General features: G+C 35.0%; 1 protein-coding gene across 1 annotated transcript in view; it reads left to right on the forward strand.

Moving 5' to 3' along the window:
• Positions 1–18894, forward strand: part of BTBD8 (BTB domain containing 8) — a 96258-nt gene that overhangs the window by 49850 nt on the left and 27514 nt on the right. The window contains exons 6-7 of the mRNA XM_054592128.1: positions 10817–10897; positions 12600–12696. Coding sequence (XP_054448103.1) covers positions 10817–10897; positions 12600–12696 — 178 coding nt within the window. The remainder of the gene's footprint in view (positions 1–10816; positions 10898–12599; positions 12697–18894) is intronic.

An 18894-nucleotide genomic window follows, 5' to 3' on the forward strand; every position in this document is an offset into this window, starting at 1 on the left:
CTATAGTGTACAGTATGGGGGATGGCTTTTTCAGTAGGAAAATTGCTGGGAGTTCTGAGAGAGCTTCTCAGTTCTGCATGATTTTCACCATAGATGTTTCCTTGATGGGATCAGTTTTAGCCAGAGGCTTGAGTATGGAATGGTGATACGGGCAGTTCCCTAAGCATGGATACATGGAAAGTATTAATAATTTTTACCGACTATCTATTTGCCACACAGGCCTATAATGTTAAGCCTTCTAGATTATAACAATCTGGTTCCCTTTTCTAACTAAAAGTATTTTTTGACTACCTTCACTCTCTACCTCCTGCTTCTGGCAACCAGGTAGTTTCTGAATTTGGGAGATTTTATATTCCCCTAATGCCTCCCATTTTATAATTCTTTACTCTATAAAACACAGAATTTTGAAACATTCGTAAAAATATGTAATGTGTTTTTACTTTATTTTTTCATATTTTACCCACATAATAAAACACCTATAAAAGAGAGTCCAAGCTATTACTTTCTTTCATATCAGGCTTACATTTTAATTACACTACCACAATTTCAGTACACATGGTATATATATCACAGTGAAATATTTTGCAGCCTAACTTTTGGGTATAGGTTCAGCAACTACCACCATTAGTGATTTCAATTATGTATCCATGGATTCACATGTATGCCTTTATTACAGGGTATTTTTTTAAGCTAAAATACTAGACTAATGGAATAGTAATAAAGAAAAATAATGTAGGATGTAAATATACAGGGTCCAGCACAAATAACACTGCTTTTTTATTACAAAATCTTTTATTACAGAACCATAAGCATGTAATTCTGTAACATAACAATATCACACTCAAGTGCACCCTATGACATTTTAGGTACAATGTTCAAATTAAAACTATAAATTATCACATCCATATTATTACCCTACCAACTACACTCAAGCAGGCATTACTTCTGCCAGACCCTGTGTGTGTGTGTGTGTGTGTGTATGTGTGTGTGTGTGTGTGACACACACAGAATCACCAAGTTTTTACTTGATATTGCTACTGTAATAAACTTCATCCCTAATTTGTCCCCCATGTGCATAAAATACTTATACATGGAAAGTTTGTCTTCTGTTTTTCTCCCACTGGTAAAGCATCAAAATATAATATGAATTGCTTGATGATGTTAAAAAAATTTTGCATCTATGTAACCCTATTATCTTTGCATCAGAGCTTCTTTTTATTCATTTAATAATATTTGTTGAAGTATTATTATATAACATATTATCCTTAGGCATACAACTAATAATTTGATATATGTATATATTGTAAAATGATAGTTAACATCCATTACCACCCATAGTTAACAATTCTTTTTCTTGTAATGAGAACTTTTAAGATCTATTCTCCTAGCAACTTTCAAATATACAACTCAGTATTGTTAACTGTTGTCACCATGCTGTATGTTACCTCCCCAGTGTTTATTTTTCTTATAACTGTAAGTTTGTACAGTTTGACCATCTTTACATATTTTGTTCACCCCTTACCCCATCTGTCCGGCAATAGGGTAATTATGGGAGATTTTGAGCACCCAGCTAAAAAGTTTATTATCATGTGGGTAAAAGGATGTGTAGATGGATGAAGTAGTGACATCCTGAAAGATATATGTATCCTACTGAAAAGATCTCTTCTTCCATGACAAATTTAAAATATCCCCTGAATATAAGAAGAAGGCTAATACTAGTAGAGGTCAGAGTCTCTCTGAGGGTGCCAGTCCTAATCGCTGTGGTGTAATTTTGGAAACTGTCCAGGGATGACTGTGTTTCAGATATTTTAGACATCATTTAAAAAAATTATTAATCCACTTTCATTGGAACTGAATTCAATAAAAATTTAAATGGAGAGAAAACACTAGCTTACCTCAGGATGCAGCTTTTTGTCACTCATTTGTTAAAAATCACGTGCTTCTGTGTAGTGAAATAAAGGTCAAAAGAAGTATATGATTATGCATCATAGAAATGCAAATTAAAACCATGGTGAGATATTACCTCACACCTGTCAGAATGCCTATAATCAAAAAATCAACAAACAAGTGTTGGTGAGGATGTGAAGAAAGGGAACTTTTGTGTACTGCTGGTGTGAATGCAGATTGGTGCAACCACTATGGAAAACAAGATAGACAGTCCTTAAAAAATTAAAAATGGAACTGCCTATGACCCAGTGATTCCACTTCTGGGTATATATCTGAAGAAAGCCTAAACAGTAATTCACAAGAATATATGTACCATTATGTTCATTGCAGCATTATTTACAATAGCAACCCAAGCACCCATCAGTAGATGAATGGATACAAAAAAAGTGGTGGTACAGCCCATAGACACAGACAACAGTGTAGTGATGGCCAGAGGGAAGGGGAGTCAGGGGCTGGCTAGAGGTGGGCAACATCGGGGGAAACGGGGACACCTGTAATCGTGTCAACAATAACAAAGTTTAAAAAGCAGTGGTACATATATATAATGGAATATTATTCAGACATAAAAAAAGTGAAATCTTACCATTTGGAACAAAATGGAGGGACTTAGAATGTATTATACCAAGTGAAATAAGTCAGAAAAATGCATACCATATGATTTCACTTATATGTAACTCTAAATAACAAGATAAATGAACAAAAAAAACAGAAACAGATTCATAAATACAGAGAACAAACTGATGGTTGCCAGAGAGGAGGGGGTTTGGAGGACTGGGTGAAAAAAGTGCAGGGATTAAGAGGTATAGATTGATAGTTACAAAATAGTCATAGGGATGTAATGTACAACATAGAGAATATAGTCAATAATGTTGTTATAATTATATATGGTGCCAGGTGGGTACTGGAAATCCTGGGGGAACACTTTGTAAAGTAGATGACTGTCTAACTACTATGGTGTACACCTGAAACTAATATAAAATAATATTGTGATTGAAAAATAAAATTTAAGAAAAATTATGCTGAAAGTCAAAAATGGTGACATTATCTGCAATCTAGGTACAAATGTAGTGCCTCATATGAATTATTGTTAAAAGTTGCATTTGTATAATAAACATTTTTTTTAAATTCTCAAAAAAAAATAAGTATATGATTATGGGACCTTATTCCACAGAAAGGGAAAGTAATTTACAGAGAGCACATGTCTAATTTTTTCCTGGAAGAAATCTTAGTTCCTTGTATATTTAGTGATACCTATAATTATATACCTTTGTATCTGTCTTCAAATAGATTCTGTCCTCAGCAATAATAACACCTTACAATAACACCATATATATTCTAGGCTTCTTTCATATTTGTTATGCCATTTAATTTTTTTATTATTAAAAAATTTAAATCCATTATAAATGGATTCTCAGCAATTCAAACAACGTGATTCCAGCACAGAAATAATCAAGTACATTGATTAAATAAAATGAGAATTCTAGAAACAAACATATCTCCAACAATAATATATGATTAAATTGATATTTCAAATTAATGGGGAAAATAAGGCTTATTCAACAAATAAAGTGCATGGGTCACTATTACTTGAAATAAAACATATGTAGAGCCCTATTTCACACATTATACAATAAATATTCAGGTGAGTTAAAAATCAGTATGTAAAATCTAAGGGGTTTTAGGAGAAAATAAAAAATAATATTTTTCTTACCCTGAAGTAAAATATTCAAACCCAGAAGCTATAAAGTAAAATATTGACAATATGACTGTATTAAACATTTAAGATTACACAGTAATATACATGTAAAAAAAGTTAAAGGACAAGTAATAGAATAGGAAAGTGTTTGCAACACATCTAAAAAAAGGATTAATAGTTTTGGGGGGTTTTTTTAGGGAAAAAATTCTACATTTAGTCAAAAAATGGATAAAAAATACCAAACAGTCATTTAAAGCTTTTTAAAAATAATAGAAATAGGCAAGAAATATACAAAAATAGTTTTAGTTCCAACAAATAATAACAATTACATCATTGTCACAATCAGATTAATAAGTATTAAAATATTGATAATATCAAGTATTGGTGACTGTGAAAGGAACTGGGTATTCATACATTCTTTTTCTTCATCTTATTAAAGCAGTCCCGTTAGTATATCTTGCAGTGCTTGTTTGGTGGAGATGTATTTTTTTAGCCTTCTTTTGTGGGGGAAACTCCTTATTTTGACTTCCATTTTAATTGGGAGCCTAGCTGGGTAGAGCAGTCTTGATTGCAGGCCTTTGCTTTTCATGACTTGGAATATTTCTTGCCATTCCCTTCTGGCTTGTATTGTTTCTGTTGAGAAGTCAGCTGCTAGCTGTACCAGGGCTCCCTTACATGTTACTACCTCTTTCTCTGTTGCTGCCTTTAGGATTCTCTGTTTGTCTTTGATATTTGCCATTTTAATTATAATGCATCTAGGGAGTGGGCCTCATTGGGTTCCTCTTGAATGGGGCCCTCTGTACTTCCTGGACTTGTGTGACTTTTTCTCTCCTCCTATTAGGGAAGTTTTCCATCATGACTTTTTCAGACAGGTTCTCTATCCCTTGCTCCTCTTCTTCTCCTTCTGGAATTGCTGTTCTATGGATATTATTATGTTTCAGATTGTCCTGCATTTCCCTAAATGCCTCTTCATTCTTTTTGAGTCTTTTCATTTTCTTGCTGTTTCTGGGAGCTTTTTTCTACCTTGTCCTCCAGCTCGCTGATTCATTCCACTGCTTCATCTAGTCTGATTTTGATTCCTTCTACTGTGTTCTTCAATTCAGAAATTGTATTCTTCATTTCCTTTTGTCTCTCATTCATAGTTTTTATGTCCTTTTTCATGTTGATATAGTTTGCAGTAAATTCCTCGTAGTTTCCCTGTGCTTTTTTGTAATTCTCCCTGAGCTTACTGAGCTCATTGAGCTTCCTTAGAACCATTGTTTTGAACTCAGTATCATATAGTTTACTTGCCTCTATTTCATTTAGTTCTCTTTGTGGGTATTCCTCCTTTCCCTTTGATTGGGGGGTGTTTCTTTGTCTTCCCATTCTTTATGAGACTCTTCTTTTTTGTTTCTGCTTCTAAAATTGATCTGTCTTGACTTCCTGACTTTGTAGTGTGAACTTCTGTGGTAGTAGACTACTGTTTTTCCCTTCTGGATCTGTCTCTGATGATGTTAACTGTTGACCCTGTCTGACCTTAGGCAGTCTGTTCGAGACTTTGCGGAATCTACTGGCTGTGGCTGTCTCCTTCAGCTGTTAATCTAGTCTTGTTATGCCATTTAATTTTTAGCAACAGTCTTTGAGAGCAGGTATGTTTACATATGAATAAAGGTGAATTTGAAGTACAGGTGAATAAAGACAAGATCAGATTAAGTACAGTGTCTTCCTGGGGTCACTTGGTAAATAAGTGCTTATGGTAAATATAAATTACATGTTTTTATTCAGAGTCCATTCCATCACAGTCACTGAAGAAACTAGAAATTTCCCATTGGCATGTATTCTTGAGCTAGCTAAACAGTCTTCCACTGTTTAAATCAGTGACTTTCAAACTATCCCACAGGACCCTAAAGATCCTGGTAGATATGTTAGGGAGCACAGGTGTGGGATTGTGATCTGAGGGCAAGGCCTTTTGTAAAGGCATACCTCTTCAAGCACAGCTGCTCCACCTTTATCTATTTTATATTCAAGATGACGTCTGAGTTTAGCTATAGGAATAAAGACAATCCTTAATCAACCCTCATGAGCCTTCAGATTAAACATTCAAAGTACATAGGCTTTTAAAAATGAAGTCTTGTATTAAGAGTTCAATAGACAAGAAAGAATTAGTGAAATCAACTACCGGTCTCTATTCCCTCACCTGTAATTTCCATCTTTGATCAACATGGAGGTAATGGATAAATATCTCCTCTTATAACATGGATTTACTATTACTAACTGACTTTAGTAGCTTGTTCAAGGGAAAGCCAAGTAGACATAATCAAATTTGTTTTCAAGTGTCATCCAAATAAGAACACTGTACCTTGCAGTAGTGCTACCAATGACCAGGCTCATTCTTCTCACAGTATTTTACCTTCACTTAAGTTGTGATGAGCAAGGCTCTGCTCCTTACTGGTTCTTAACCAGAGCTGCTGTATCAGCAGTGGAGGCTCTTTCCTAGTCAGCTTATTCACTTCTAATGCTAGCTCATTGGAAATGAAATACAATTCTTTTATCTTGCTTGATAAAGCAAGGTTTTCTAACACTAAAATGAAAGAAGAGTGTATCTCCTGACAGATACTGGGTTTTTTCCATATCCTTTATTAGTATTATCACACAATATGTTTTTCTTTTTTCTCGTATCACATATCAAATTAACTGTCTCAAATTACTACCTAAAATGTTGTTAGCATCATGGTGTACAAAGCCATAGGAAGACTAATGGGGATTTAGGAATTTTACCTTTTTAAAAAGAAATTTTTATATTGTAACAAAGTAATCTACAAAACCAATTATGTTTTCATATTAACTTATACTGTAAACCTGGGTAGATGTTTCCATGGGTAGTGTGGTATAGTAGGAAGTTAATGGACTTTGGTGTTTTTATAGTCACTCCTACATCCAGTCCTAGCTCTTTATATAACTCTAGGAACATTGCTTACCTTCCCTGAACTTTCTGAGGTTGTTGAAAAGATTAAATGAGATACAGCAAGAACAGAAGCTGGCATAGTGCTTGGTACATAGTATGTAGTGCTCAGTAATATTTGTCTTATTTTTTTCTTTTTCTAAATTAGATTGTTTTCATTTTCTAGAGAGAAATGGGTTCAAGTGAGGGTCATTACCAATCCCCGAACAACAGTGCCTGCTTTGCTTCAGCAGCAGCCTCTTTTGGAACTGTGCCACTGTTGCTTGGCAGCAGGATGTTTTCTGCTGTAGATTAGAATGAAAGCCTGTCTGTCCTCACAGAAAACAACCACAGCATTTTTAAGGAGTTGGTAGCTCAAAGACATAATGCATGTAATATTTTTTTAAGTGGGAGGGCCTTCAATAAATTGAGACAGGAACAGTAGAATCCTACAATCCTAGTTCTACCCATGCCCCAAAGTTGGGAGATGGAAGGGTATAGTTGGAAGAAGTTCTCCTCTTCTGGTGAAAGAAAGGAGAAGTTTTCCACTTCCTATACTGAAAATTGAACCACAGACAATATTTTTGTAAATAATCCCCACATATTTCCATTTTATATAAACAGAATTCTTACAGTGGTGACTTGGGGCTTTGAAGCATGAAATTGGATTTACTCATCTCCCTTGGGAGAATTCCTGGGATTGCTCTGAATCTTCAGTATGATCTTTTGAACTATAAATCATACCATAATTCTCTTCTGACTGAAATCTTCAGTGCCTGCTCATTACAAGTAGAATTAAATCCAAACCTTTGCCGTAATTTACAAGGCCCTGTATGATCTGGCCCTTGGGTTTTCTCCAGACCATTTCACCTAAAGTAGCTATAGCCAGACTCTCCAGTTACTGTCTTTTATGTTATCCTGTTGTATTGTATTCATGGCACTTTTCACTATTAAAATTATCTTCTGTATATATTTGTTTACATATTTATTGTCCATGTCCTCCCTCTAAAATGCAAGCTTCTTGTGTCCTTAAGGTCCTCAATAGAGCCTGTTATTCAGTAGATATTGAATGTGAACAGGTGAATGAATGAATGAATGTCCCTGTGTTACTTTAGCCCACATACATAGGAACCTGGAACTTTAGGAAGCACAGAGACTTTAGTAGACTAGAGGTATGCTTGCTCTCTGATCTTAGAGTTCTGTCCTCTCATAGATTTTTCTTTTTTCTGGGTATATGTAATGTTGTCATCTCCTACAAGCTTTTATTCTGATTATGTTTAAGGGGAAATAGTGCTTTAACTCTTTCCATCTAAACTGTGGGCATTGGAATAACTTGTTTTTCTAGGTCAACTGATCATGCCTTTATAAACACTTTTAGTAAAAATACAAATAACTTAAAATACAATACTGAGAATGCAGTTTAGTAAAACATGTGTTAGGACAGCAAGAAAAAGGTTTCTTGCTATTTTTATAGTTATATATACTGATATATAGGCTCAAATATCTATATTTTATTGTTTATATTAATAAAACTACTTTTGTTTTTATTTAGGCATTATTATTTTTTGCTTAAATATGTAAAGACTTAAACCATTCTTTCAACATAAATGGCCAGCTGTCATTAACATTGACAAGAATGGCTCTCGATATCTGAGGAAAAGTGTATGGAATAATTTACATTCTAGTAATTATTCTTTTAAATGAACAGACTACAGATAACATGTCATAATTATTCTTGTCATAGCAATAGTATATAAATGCAAATATTAGAGATTTGACTTTTTTTCTAAGTATTTAAGTAAAGATGGGAGTTTTGAATTAGTAGAAACCAGTACTTAGCCACAGTAAGGCCTAGTTTATAAAATTAGTTGAAAAGTACTTACATATTTTTAACTCAGTGTGTTCCTCTGAAGGTTTGGTTAGATGCTGCAAGTGCCCTAATAAGCCATTCATTTAAACATTCATCAAACATTTATTAAACATGTATTGTTTAAGGCCATAGACTCAAAGCAAACACCTTTTTGAGTACTGCCCTATGGGACTCCATTTATTTTCTTCTTGCTTTCCTCCTTTTGATCTTTTAGCAGGTATTTCAGTATATGCTTAACAAACTATGGGCTCTTATCAATACTGTCCCCACTCTGATTCCACTGCATAGCTCCATATTATGTGGGAAATGGAAGATCTTTTCATCCTGGAAATAGCGAATCAGTGCTGACATTCTACTGCTACTAGAGATGCAAAGATAACTATGATTTAGACCCTCCCCTCACAGAACTCAGTCTAGAAGAAGAAACAAATATGTAAACAAAGATATTACAAGTCAATTTGGTAAATGTGATAATGGAAGTATACATTGCATATTTTTTAAAAGTGCGAGCTTTGGAGTCAGTCTGCCTGGATTTAAATTCCAATACATCACTAGCAATTTGACCTGGGGCAAATTAATTAATTTCAGGGGTTTTTTAAATCTATAAAGTGAGACTAATAATGGTATCTATTGTTGAGTTGTTAGGATGATTAAATATGCTAATGGAATTCAGAATGCTTATTAGTTCAGTACTGGCTCATAATAAGTATTCAATATAGATGTTAGTGATTACTGTGTTTAACAGTCAGTGATTTTATTAATTAATTAATTAATTTATTTATTTATGTGCCTTAGGGGCATTAAGGAAACAATCAGAGGTAAAGAATTACATATCTTGTGTATGAAAGATGAAGTAAGTAGAGAGGGAGAGCATTTTAAGCCAAGTGAACAACAGTATGTGCTAAGGCATGGATATGTAAGAAATTATAAGTAGTTCAGATATAGGCAATGAGTAGTTCACTTGTAACAGCTACTAGAGAGAAAGAACCAGAGGTCAGATGATAAAGAACACTGTACACCAAGCTAAGGAATTTTGGACTTTTTTTCTATGGACTATAGAGAATTGTCAAAGAGGGGGACTATATCAGATTTACATTTTAATGAAGTCACTCTAATAGTGATGTGCGAAATGGAGTGCAAGGAGATTATTTTAGGCAGGAAACCCATATGAAAGGATACTGTCATAGTACAGATGAGAGAAAATGAGAGACTAAACCTGGGCAGTGAGAGGGGGAATAGACAACAAAGGCTGAATTCAAGAAACTTTTGAAGGTATAAATGGTGGAATATAATGAGGGAGAGGATTAAAATGAACCTCAGGCTCTGATTTAGGCAACTAGATGGTAATCTAGATATTGTTAGAGTTTTGAGGGGGTCCACTAAATAGTGTACTTTCTTCCTGTTCAAAATAAAACAAAAGAATCAGGAGATGAAATAAGGAAACATCGTTTTTATTATTCATAAAAACTATTAATAAAAAATGTGCTTTAATGCAAGAGCCGAAGTTGACGTGTCCCCACTAAGACAGCCCACTTAAAAGAAGGTCTAAATTTGGATATCGGAAGCACTTTTTCCCCATTATGTCTTCCCACTGCTTCAGCAGAGAATAAAGAATAAAAGGAGTCAAATTACCTCTCCTCTCAAGTTTCACCAACAACCAGTGCTGGTTGTCCATGAACCAGATAATCCACTCCACTTGGTACCAATATAGAGGATGCAACAAGATGCAAGAAGTCCCGTAATGAACCAAATAGGAATAAAAGAAAGAAGACCAATTTGGGCTCTTGGGAGACTCAGGGAAAAGGAAGGAGATTATGAATTCAGCGTTTGAGATCTAGTAGTCAGCACATAAAGAATATCACTCTAGACTACTTCTTAACTCATAGCTTAACTTTTTACCTATAAAATGGCATTGGTCAACCTAGAACCACTGGATAAGTATGACAAATTAAGAAATCTGTGCAAGCCTAACAAGAATCTTTCTAGTGGGTAGAGATGTCCATCTGAGGATTTAAGCAGGACCAGACGCCATTTGTAAGAGATGCTAAGGAAAGGATTTCTTAATGAACCAGAGATCAGACTGTGACTTCTAGGGTCCTTTCTAACTCCTAGTCTATTATACATGATGCTCAATAAGTAATCAGTGATGTGATAATACACTAATAACATTTTATAATGTATATAAAAAACCGTAGCTGCAATTATACTTCTATTAAATTAATGGCATACCTATATGCATGTTATTTGAAGAATAACATCCTTCAGATAAAAATGAAATTAAAACTTTATCTTGGCTAAAAGTTTTTGGGAAAATAGAATATATTATTAATATCAGTTAAGCCTTAATTATTTCTGGATTTGAGTTTTCTTTTATTTTTTTCAGTATAAACCATGTAGAAATGGATGTCATGATGTATTTTATATATGGAGGAACTTTGGACTTTCCAGACAAAGCTAATGTTGGGTATGTATTACTTTTCAATGATTTTAAATATAAAAATATTAATATTTTTGACTTCTGCTTTGTAAAGCTTATGTTTCAAAGTGTTGATGAAGTAGAAGTTTCATTTTTATTACCTTTTTTTGCCATATCTTTTATGTATTTAGGAGTATTGAATCTAAAAACAATGTTACTGTTCTTAGAAGAAAAAGTGTTCTAGCATCTCAGTAATAAGGTTAAGAAAAGTCTTTATTAGACTTAAATTATGTTAGAAAAACCTTGTATTTGTAGTAGAAAATAAATGAGAGGACTTTATAAAATAAAACTGAATGAACCTTTATCAAATTTTGAACAATTTACTACTTTATTTTTAAACTTCAGGCTGTCTCTTTTACACAGCACAAGAAAAATCTTAAAAATAATTTAAGAGTGTAAGCATTCGAAAGACCAGCAACAATGTGATTCTAAAGTGCTCTACAGTGAAATGTCACTTAAGCTGCTAAAATCCTACTGGACAGTGAAACCTTCCTGCTCTTCTGGTTTTCTGGATGTCCTCTCCTTTAATTGTTATTCTTACATCAAAATGAAAAGCTACTCTATTAATTTTAAATATTCATTGGTTCTTTTATTTTATTTTATTTTATTTTTTTAAGATAGCAAGATGGGTACTAAGTTGGACTCGAGTAGAATTGATGATTTAGTAAGATAGTACCCAATCAAAAGATTACCATAGATTAACAATTTATATATTTTTAATAAATCACAGGATATCTCACTTTATTGGAGCAAATACTAGTCTTATTTTTTTCCTATTTATTTATTTATTTTTGTTTCCCACTGGTATTTCTTTTATTTTTTTAATTTTATTTTCATTTATTTTTTCAAATACATTTGTCTCTGCCTACCCCCCACCACTTTCCCTCGCCCCCTCCCTCCTTCCCTCCCTCAGCTCTTCCCCTTTGGCTTTGTCCATGAGTCCTTGCTATATGTTCCTTGACTTTCCCCTTCCCTTCCTTTTCCCCGCCCCCCCTCCCTCCTTCCCTCTTGTCTCTGTTGATTTCTTTCAATTACAAACTGACTAAATATGATTTGGGGGAGAAAATATCATGTACCACAAGTATTAAGTACTGAAGTTTCCCCCGGAAACAGATGAACTTTATCATGCTCTCAAGGTTTGTTGGCGTCCTAAGTACCTAGAGTATGTATGGATGCCAAGAGAAAAAAGCAGCGGAAACCTTCTGAATAACTGAATTCTGTTTCTAATCTTAGGGTCATCTGTAAACATTTTCAACTTGATAAGCGTCAGTTAATTGCCCTCCCCCCAATCTTTTATTATACAAATTTGTTGCAATGAGTTTTGTAATTTTTAACAACCTTCAAAGTACTTTCCTAGACTTGAGTGGGGGGGGGCTGGGGACGGGGCGCGCGGGGGTGGGGGGACGGTGTCTGTGAGTGCGTGTGCGCGCGCGCAAGAATCTGAGGAGAATTTGATTGCAACATCTTCAAATTCACTTCTTGTTGTTCTCCACTATTCAGATCATGTGACAGTGCCTTCATCTTTTGGCCTTTTTATAATCCATAAAGATTATTATGTAGGGCAGAAAGTTTAAAATTAAAATAATTCCGATATTTTTTCTAAACAGACTATACATTATTAGGAAATAACTGTGTATTGTGCCTTGGTTTTTAAATTGGAGAATTAACACCATATTTATTTTTATTTTAGAAGGATACTCAATATGGCTGATATGTATGGACTAGAAGGATTAAAAGAAGTAGCAATCTATATTTTAAGAAGAGATTACTGTAATTTCTTTCAGAAGGTAATTATTCTCAGAAATCTTTATCCAGTGCTTAAAGTCACCCATTATTATTCACTTTAACTCTGATAGTAAATAGTTCTTTAAATTTTAAGAATATTAAGTTAATTTAACTAATGGGGACTTTGGTTGAGAAAAAACTCATGTGCTGTACTTGTAAAAAATAGAAATTAAGATCACTAAATTATATAAAATTGAGATGAGGGTTATTAAAAGGATATAGGAGTTTCCTCTATAATTTCAAAGATGGACTGTACAGCCAGAACTCAGGGTTTGGAACTAAGAGAAAAGAAATAAAGAACCAAGGTTACCTTCTCCATTTACCAGGGTGCATTTATCACCGTGCTTCTTCGGTTCTTTTCCCCTGAAATTACACTCTTTTTTCTACCACCTCTCTTTATACCTACCATGTACTTGGAGGGGAATATATTTCTCTTCTTCTGGTATCCCCAGGTGGAGTATAAATACCGACTTTTAAATTTTACTTTATGTAAACATAAATTTATTGTCTAAAGAAAGATCCCATACCATATATTTGTACAGATGCTATTTTGTACGTTATCTTTAGATTCTTTATTGTTTTCATTTACTCTGTGACTATAGGTTATTTTTTACTTTCTTACTTAAGCTTTTCTACATTTTCTAAATTTTCTACAATGATATGTATTACTTTTTATTGTAATCAACAAAAGACAAATCTTAGAAGAAATGTTAACATCAATATCCCCCTTATTTGGTACTCGAGGCCACAATATACATTGTATGAATCGTAATTTGGTAATTTTAATGATTTCAATAGTACTTACATTAAATATTTGTCTTGAGTAGACTTTTCCTAGCTCTCTGTAAGTTGTAGCCAAGGAAGCACCCCAGGTACTAAAACAGAACCATAAGCAACTGGGTCCTGCACCACCACCACTACCATCCTCTACGGTTTACTGAGAAACAGTTAAACTTCTGAGCCACCTTTACTCAACTGTTTAGTTCATCCTCTATAAGCAAGGGAACTAGGAGAAAAAGGGCAGTCTGTGGTGCTGTCCTCAGCTTTGGAGAAAGTAAAGACTTCTGGTGAAAGATTTTCCTTCTCTTATCTGCTTCCCACATCTTTGCAGCCAAGTGAAAGTTAGAGGGAAGATCCTAGCATATCCCAAATAAAGATTAAAGATAGAGGCTATCTCTAATGAGGAGATAATGTCTTCTCATCCCCTAGAGGGATGTCTACCATATCTATAAAACCAGCCCACTCAGGAGCTTTTATTAAAGAAAAAAAGAAAGTGGTAAGAGATTTCTTTGGAGACCTTAGAATATGCCTCAGAAGCCAATGAGAGTATACTTCAGTGTGGGGATTTCTAAAGGGAAAAGGAGGCTTGCCTGGTGGTTAGGGACAGTAATTATTGTCATAAATAGAAAAAGTATGGGTAGTTCACTTTACACCTGTTACACATGGTACACAGAGAAGGAGGACCTTAGTAGTTCATGAAGATTAGAGGACATTGATACAGGGCCAAGTGACAATGTGTCCCACCTGGGGAGTCATTGTGCATCATGAGCCACTAGAAGAATCTTTATTTACTGAGAGACTAGGGTGAACTTAAGTCAGCCCCTAAAAGAGCCACCACATCAGCAAAGGCCACCAACATCTGAATGAGAGCAGTCAAGGACATCTCCTTATTACTATGTTTGTCTCTGGTTAGTTACATCAGGTGACCATAGTCATCCTTTTCCACAGGAGTTAGACCTAGAAAATGGAGGAGCAGATGACCAGACCACGTTTTCATCCCTATTCCATATGTCCCACTATAAATATAGTGAGTGATTTAAGTCAGATGTGAGATAGGTTTTTAACAGTGCTATACTGAATGTTAATACCAAAAGTAACCATGAAGTACTGAAATTTGCCTGTGACATTAATGGATGGAAAAGTGGGGAATTTGACACAGCATGGTTGATGATGCTAGTTGAGAAAAAGTTTTATGTTAGTATCTCCTCTGAACTGGGAATCCTTAATAAACCAACTACATCTACATTTTTAAAATAATCTTTTAAATGGATAGTCTTACGGGTTATATGTGCAGCTTATATTTTACTTTCAATAATCCACTTAATTTTTAAAACACAAAAGGCATATTTGTTGTCATTAAAATAACAACAGAAAAGGAATTTTATAAAAAATATTACTATGGTATTTTGTTGAAAACTTTTTTCACTTTATTTTACTTATTCTAATAAAGTCTGTTATTACTATCATAACAGATATTTGACAGAACAATTTCAGTTTTTATTGATCTGATCTTTAAATTATTTGCTTTGCATATTTTGATAATACATATTTGTGTGAACATATCTTTAATATTATTATTTTTTGACAGCAACTTAAATATAGTAAAACCTGTAATAGCATACTCCTTAGTAATACACATTTGAGTATAGTATAATGGGTAACAGGCCTTAGAACTCATGACAAGGTAGCTTCAGTCATTTTATTAATTTTATAATCTTGCTTTTACATGATTTTTGGACTTTATAGGATTATAATGGGATTTACATTTTTTTGGCCATTTTTTTCTTGAGAGGTTGTACCATTTTATTGATGAGACAATTTTGAGATGAATTTTATACGTTCTTTCAGAGGATCCCCAGAGGGACTGATCATTGTGGTGACATAGTCATAAATGCTCTCTTTCTTTTTTTTTTCCTTCTTTTCTTTCTTTCTTTATTTTTTAAATATATTTTATTGATTATGCTATTACAGTTGTCCCATTTTTTTTCTCCCTTTTATTCCCCTCCACCTTGCAGCTCCCCTCTCCCAAGCATTACCCACCCCACCCCATCACTTAGTCAGGTCCATGGGTCATACACGTAAATGCTTTGGCTTCTCCATTTCCTGTACTCTTCTTAACCTCCACCTGTCTCTTTTGTACCTACTATTTATGCTGCTTATTCCCTGTACCTTTTCCCCCATTCTGCTCCCTAACCCTCCCTCTGAGCTCCATTTCTATGATTCTGTTCCTGTTTTGGTTGTTTGCTTAGTTTGTTTTTGTTTTTTTTTTAAGGTTCAGTTGTTGATAGTTGAGTTTGTTGTCATTTTACTGTTCATAGTTTTTGATCTTCTTTTTCTTAGATAAGTCCCTTTAACATTTCATATAATAAGGGCTTGGTGATGATAAACTCCTTTACCTTGACCTTATCGGGGAAGCACTTTATCTGCCCTTCCATTTTAAATGATAGCTTTGCTGGATAGAGTAGTCTTGGATGTAGGTCCTTGTCTTTCATGACTTTGAATACTTCTTGCCAGCCCCTTCTTGCCTGCAATGTTTCTTTTGAGAAATCAGCTGACAGCCTTATGGGAGCTCCTTTATAGGTAACTCTCCTTTTTTCTTGCTGCTTTTCAGATTCTCTTCTTGTCTTTAATCTTGGGTAATGTAATTGCGATGTGCATGGTGTGTGCTTCCTTGGGTCCAGCTTCTTTGGGACTCTGAGCTTCCTGGAGGTCTATTTCCTTTGCCAGATTGGGGAAGTTCTTCATTATTTTTTCAAATAAGTTTTCAATTTCTTTCTCTTTTTCTTCTCTTTCTGGCACCCATATAATTCGGACATTGGAAGGTTTAAAGTTGTCCCAGAGGTTCCTAAGCGTCTGCTCATATTTTGAATGCTTGTTTCTTCATTCTGTTCTGCTTGAATGTTTATCTTTTTCTTCTGCTCCAAGTCATTGATTTGAGTCCCAGTTTCCTTCCCTTACTGTAGGTTCCCTGTATATTTTTCTTTATTTCACTTGGCATAGCCTTCACTCTTCCCTCCATTTTGTGTCCATACTCACCAATTCTGTGAGCATCCAGATTACCAGTGTTTTGAACTGTGTATCTGATAGATTGACTATCTGTTCATCACTTAGTTTTTTTTTTGGAGCTTTGATCTCTTCTTTCATTTGGGCCATATTTCTTTTTCTCAGTGCGCCTGTTATGTTGGGAGAGGCAGAGCTTTATGTATTCGCCAGAGCAGGGCAAACCACTTCTCTGCGTTGTGATGCTGTATGTGGGGAAGGGGTCCAAGAGGGAACAATGCTGCTTGCTCAGCTAGCCTGGCTTGTAGTCGCTTCCCCCACTACTCACAAGCAAATTGGGCCCTTCTGGTACTGATTCCTGGGTCAGTGGGTTTGTGTACATTCTAGAATACCCCATGGATCTCTCCAATGGACTCTTCTGTGAGGCTAGGAGTTTCTCCCACCACCGCAACCCCCACAGGTTTTTACTTCCAGGGGTTTTGAGGCTTTCTTTTCCCGCACTGGAACCCTGGGTTGCGAGGTCTGTCTTGCTACCCAGCTGTACCTCATGGTTTATCCACACGCAAATGTGGAACTACCCAGCCCACCACCCACCACCTGCCACCTTGCCTGCCTGGTCCTCCAACCACTGCCTGTCTCTGCCCCTCCTCCCAGTCTGGATGAATTTTCTTTAGCTCCTTGGTTGTTGGACTTCCATACAGTTCAATTTTCTGGCAGTTCTGGTTATTTTTTGTTTTTAAATTTGTTGTTGCCCTTCTTTTGGTTGTGCAAGGAGGCACAGTTTATCAACCTACGCTTCCAGCTTGGCCAGAAGTCAAAATCTTTTTTGGCCATTGATTTAAATTTTTTTTTTAGGTAATGATTTAAATATATGTCTTTCTACATTCTACAAGCAGGTTTTGAAAATAACAAAGTTTCAGTCATCCTATTACAAAAACACTTGGGAATCAGCATTTTCATATAAGTAAACTTCTCAGAAAAGTAAATTCCACCCCATAAGCCAGGGGTCAGTAAACTTTTTCTGTAAAAGGCCAGATAGTAAATGTTCTAGACTTTGAGGGTATGGTGTCTATCACAACTACTCAATTCTGCTGTTGCAGAGCAGAAGGAGCTATAGACAGTACATAAATGAAATAGCATAGCAGTGGTCCAATAAAACTCCATTCACAAAAACAGAGAAGGGCTAGATTTGTCTCACAGGCTATAGTTTACCAGTCTCTGGTTTAAACAGAAAGTTATTTTGTATTTTAGTAATTTTATGGAAATTACTCTTAAGTTGTATATCAATTAGTAGACTTTGGCATAGAGGGTTTGCCATTCCTAAATAAAATTAGACTGTTGACCTTTTTAACTCTTGTGTTTACTTTTACAATTTTTCAGACTTCTGGGGGCCTTTAGTTTGTGAAGTATGTGTATGCCAGTAGTCTGTTCTCTCATACTAGTTTTTGTTATATATATAATCTTTGTCATATTTTTTCTATTACCATTTAGTTTCCTTTTACTCCCCGCCCATCAGTAACCACACTGTTGTCTATGTCCATGAGTCCTTTTTCCTTTTAACTCAATCCCCCCACCCCCTATCTCTTTGCCCCCAATCTTTCATCCTGCTCTCTATCTATATGTCTGTCCCCATTTTCCTTGTTAGTTCAGTTTGTTCATTAGATTCCACCTATGAGTGAAATGCTTTGGTATTTGTCTTTTTTCTGACTGGCTTATTTCACTTAGCAGAATATTCTTCAGGTCCATCTGTACTGTTGCAAAGGGTGAAGTTTCCTTCTTTTTTACAGCTTAGTAGTATTCCACTGAATAAATGTCCCATAGCTGTTTTATCTACTCATCTACTGATAGACACTTGAGTTCCTTCCATATCTTGGTGATTGTAAATAGTGCTGCAATGAACATAGGGGTGCTTATGATCTTTCAGATTAGTGTTTTGAGTTCCTTTGGATATATTTCCAGAAGTGGGATAGCTGGGTCGAAGGGCAGACTCATTTTTAAGTTTTCGAGGTATCTCCATGCTGTTTCCCATAGTGCCTCATACTAGTTTAATACTCTCATCTGAAGTGGGTCAGAAAGCCAACTTATTTAACTTGATAGAATTATACTGTAAAATCTATATTAAGATATTCATTTCTGATTTTAGGACAACTTAGAGTACCTCCAGTTATCCAAAGGGGACAACTCAATTGTTAATATGCAAAGCAAACTATTTATATTAAGTTTCTTAAACATTAATATAACACTTTAAGGAGAAGAGTATTAGACAATAAAATTGATAGCAATTCATAACTTAGAAAGTTGTAAATCACTGACCTTATTAGAACTATGGTGGATACATTCCTGAAGAAACTGTTGCTCTTCTCAGAGAGTAGGGGATCTTCAGAAGTACACATGTAGGGACTATATACACAAATTGGTGG

Source organism: Pteronotus mesoamericanus, unplaced genomic scaffold, assembly GCF_021234165.1.
Source record: "Pteronotus mesoamericanus isolate MK-2021 breed Mesoamerican mustached bat unplaced genomic scaffold, CSHL_Meso_final scaffold_31, whole genome shotgun sequence".
In the NCBI taxonomy this organism is placed as follows: domain Eukaryota; kingdom Metazoa; phylum Chordata; class Mammalia; order Chiroptera; family Mormoopidae; genus Pteronotus; species Pteronotus mesoamericanus.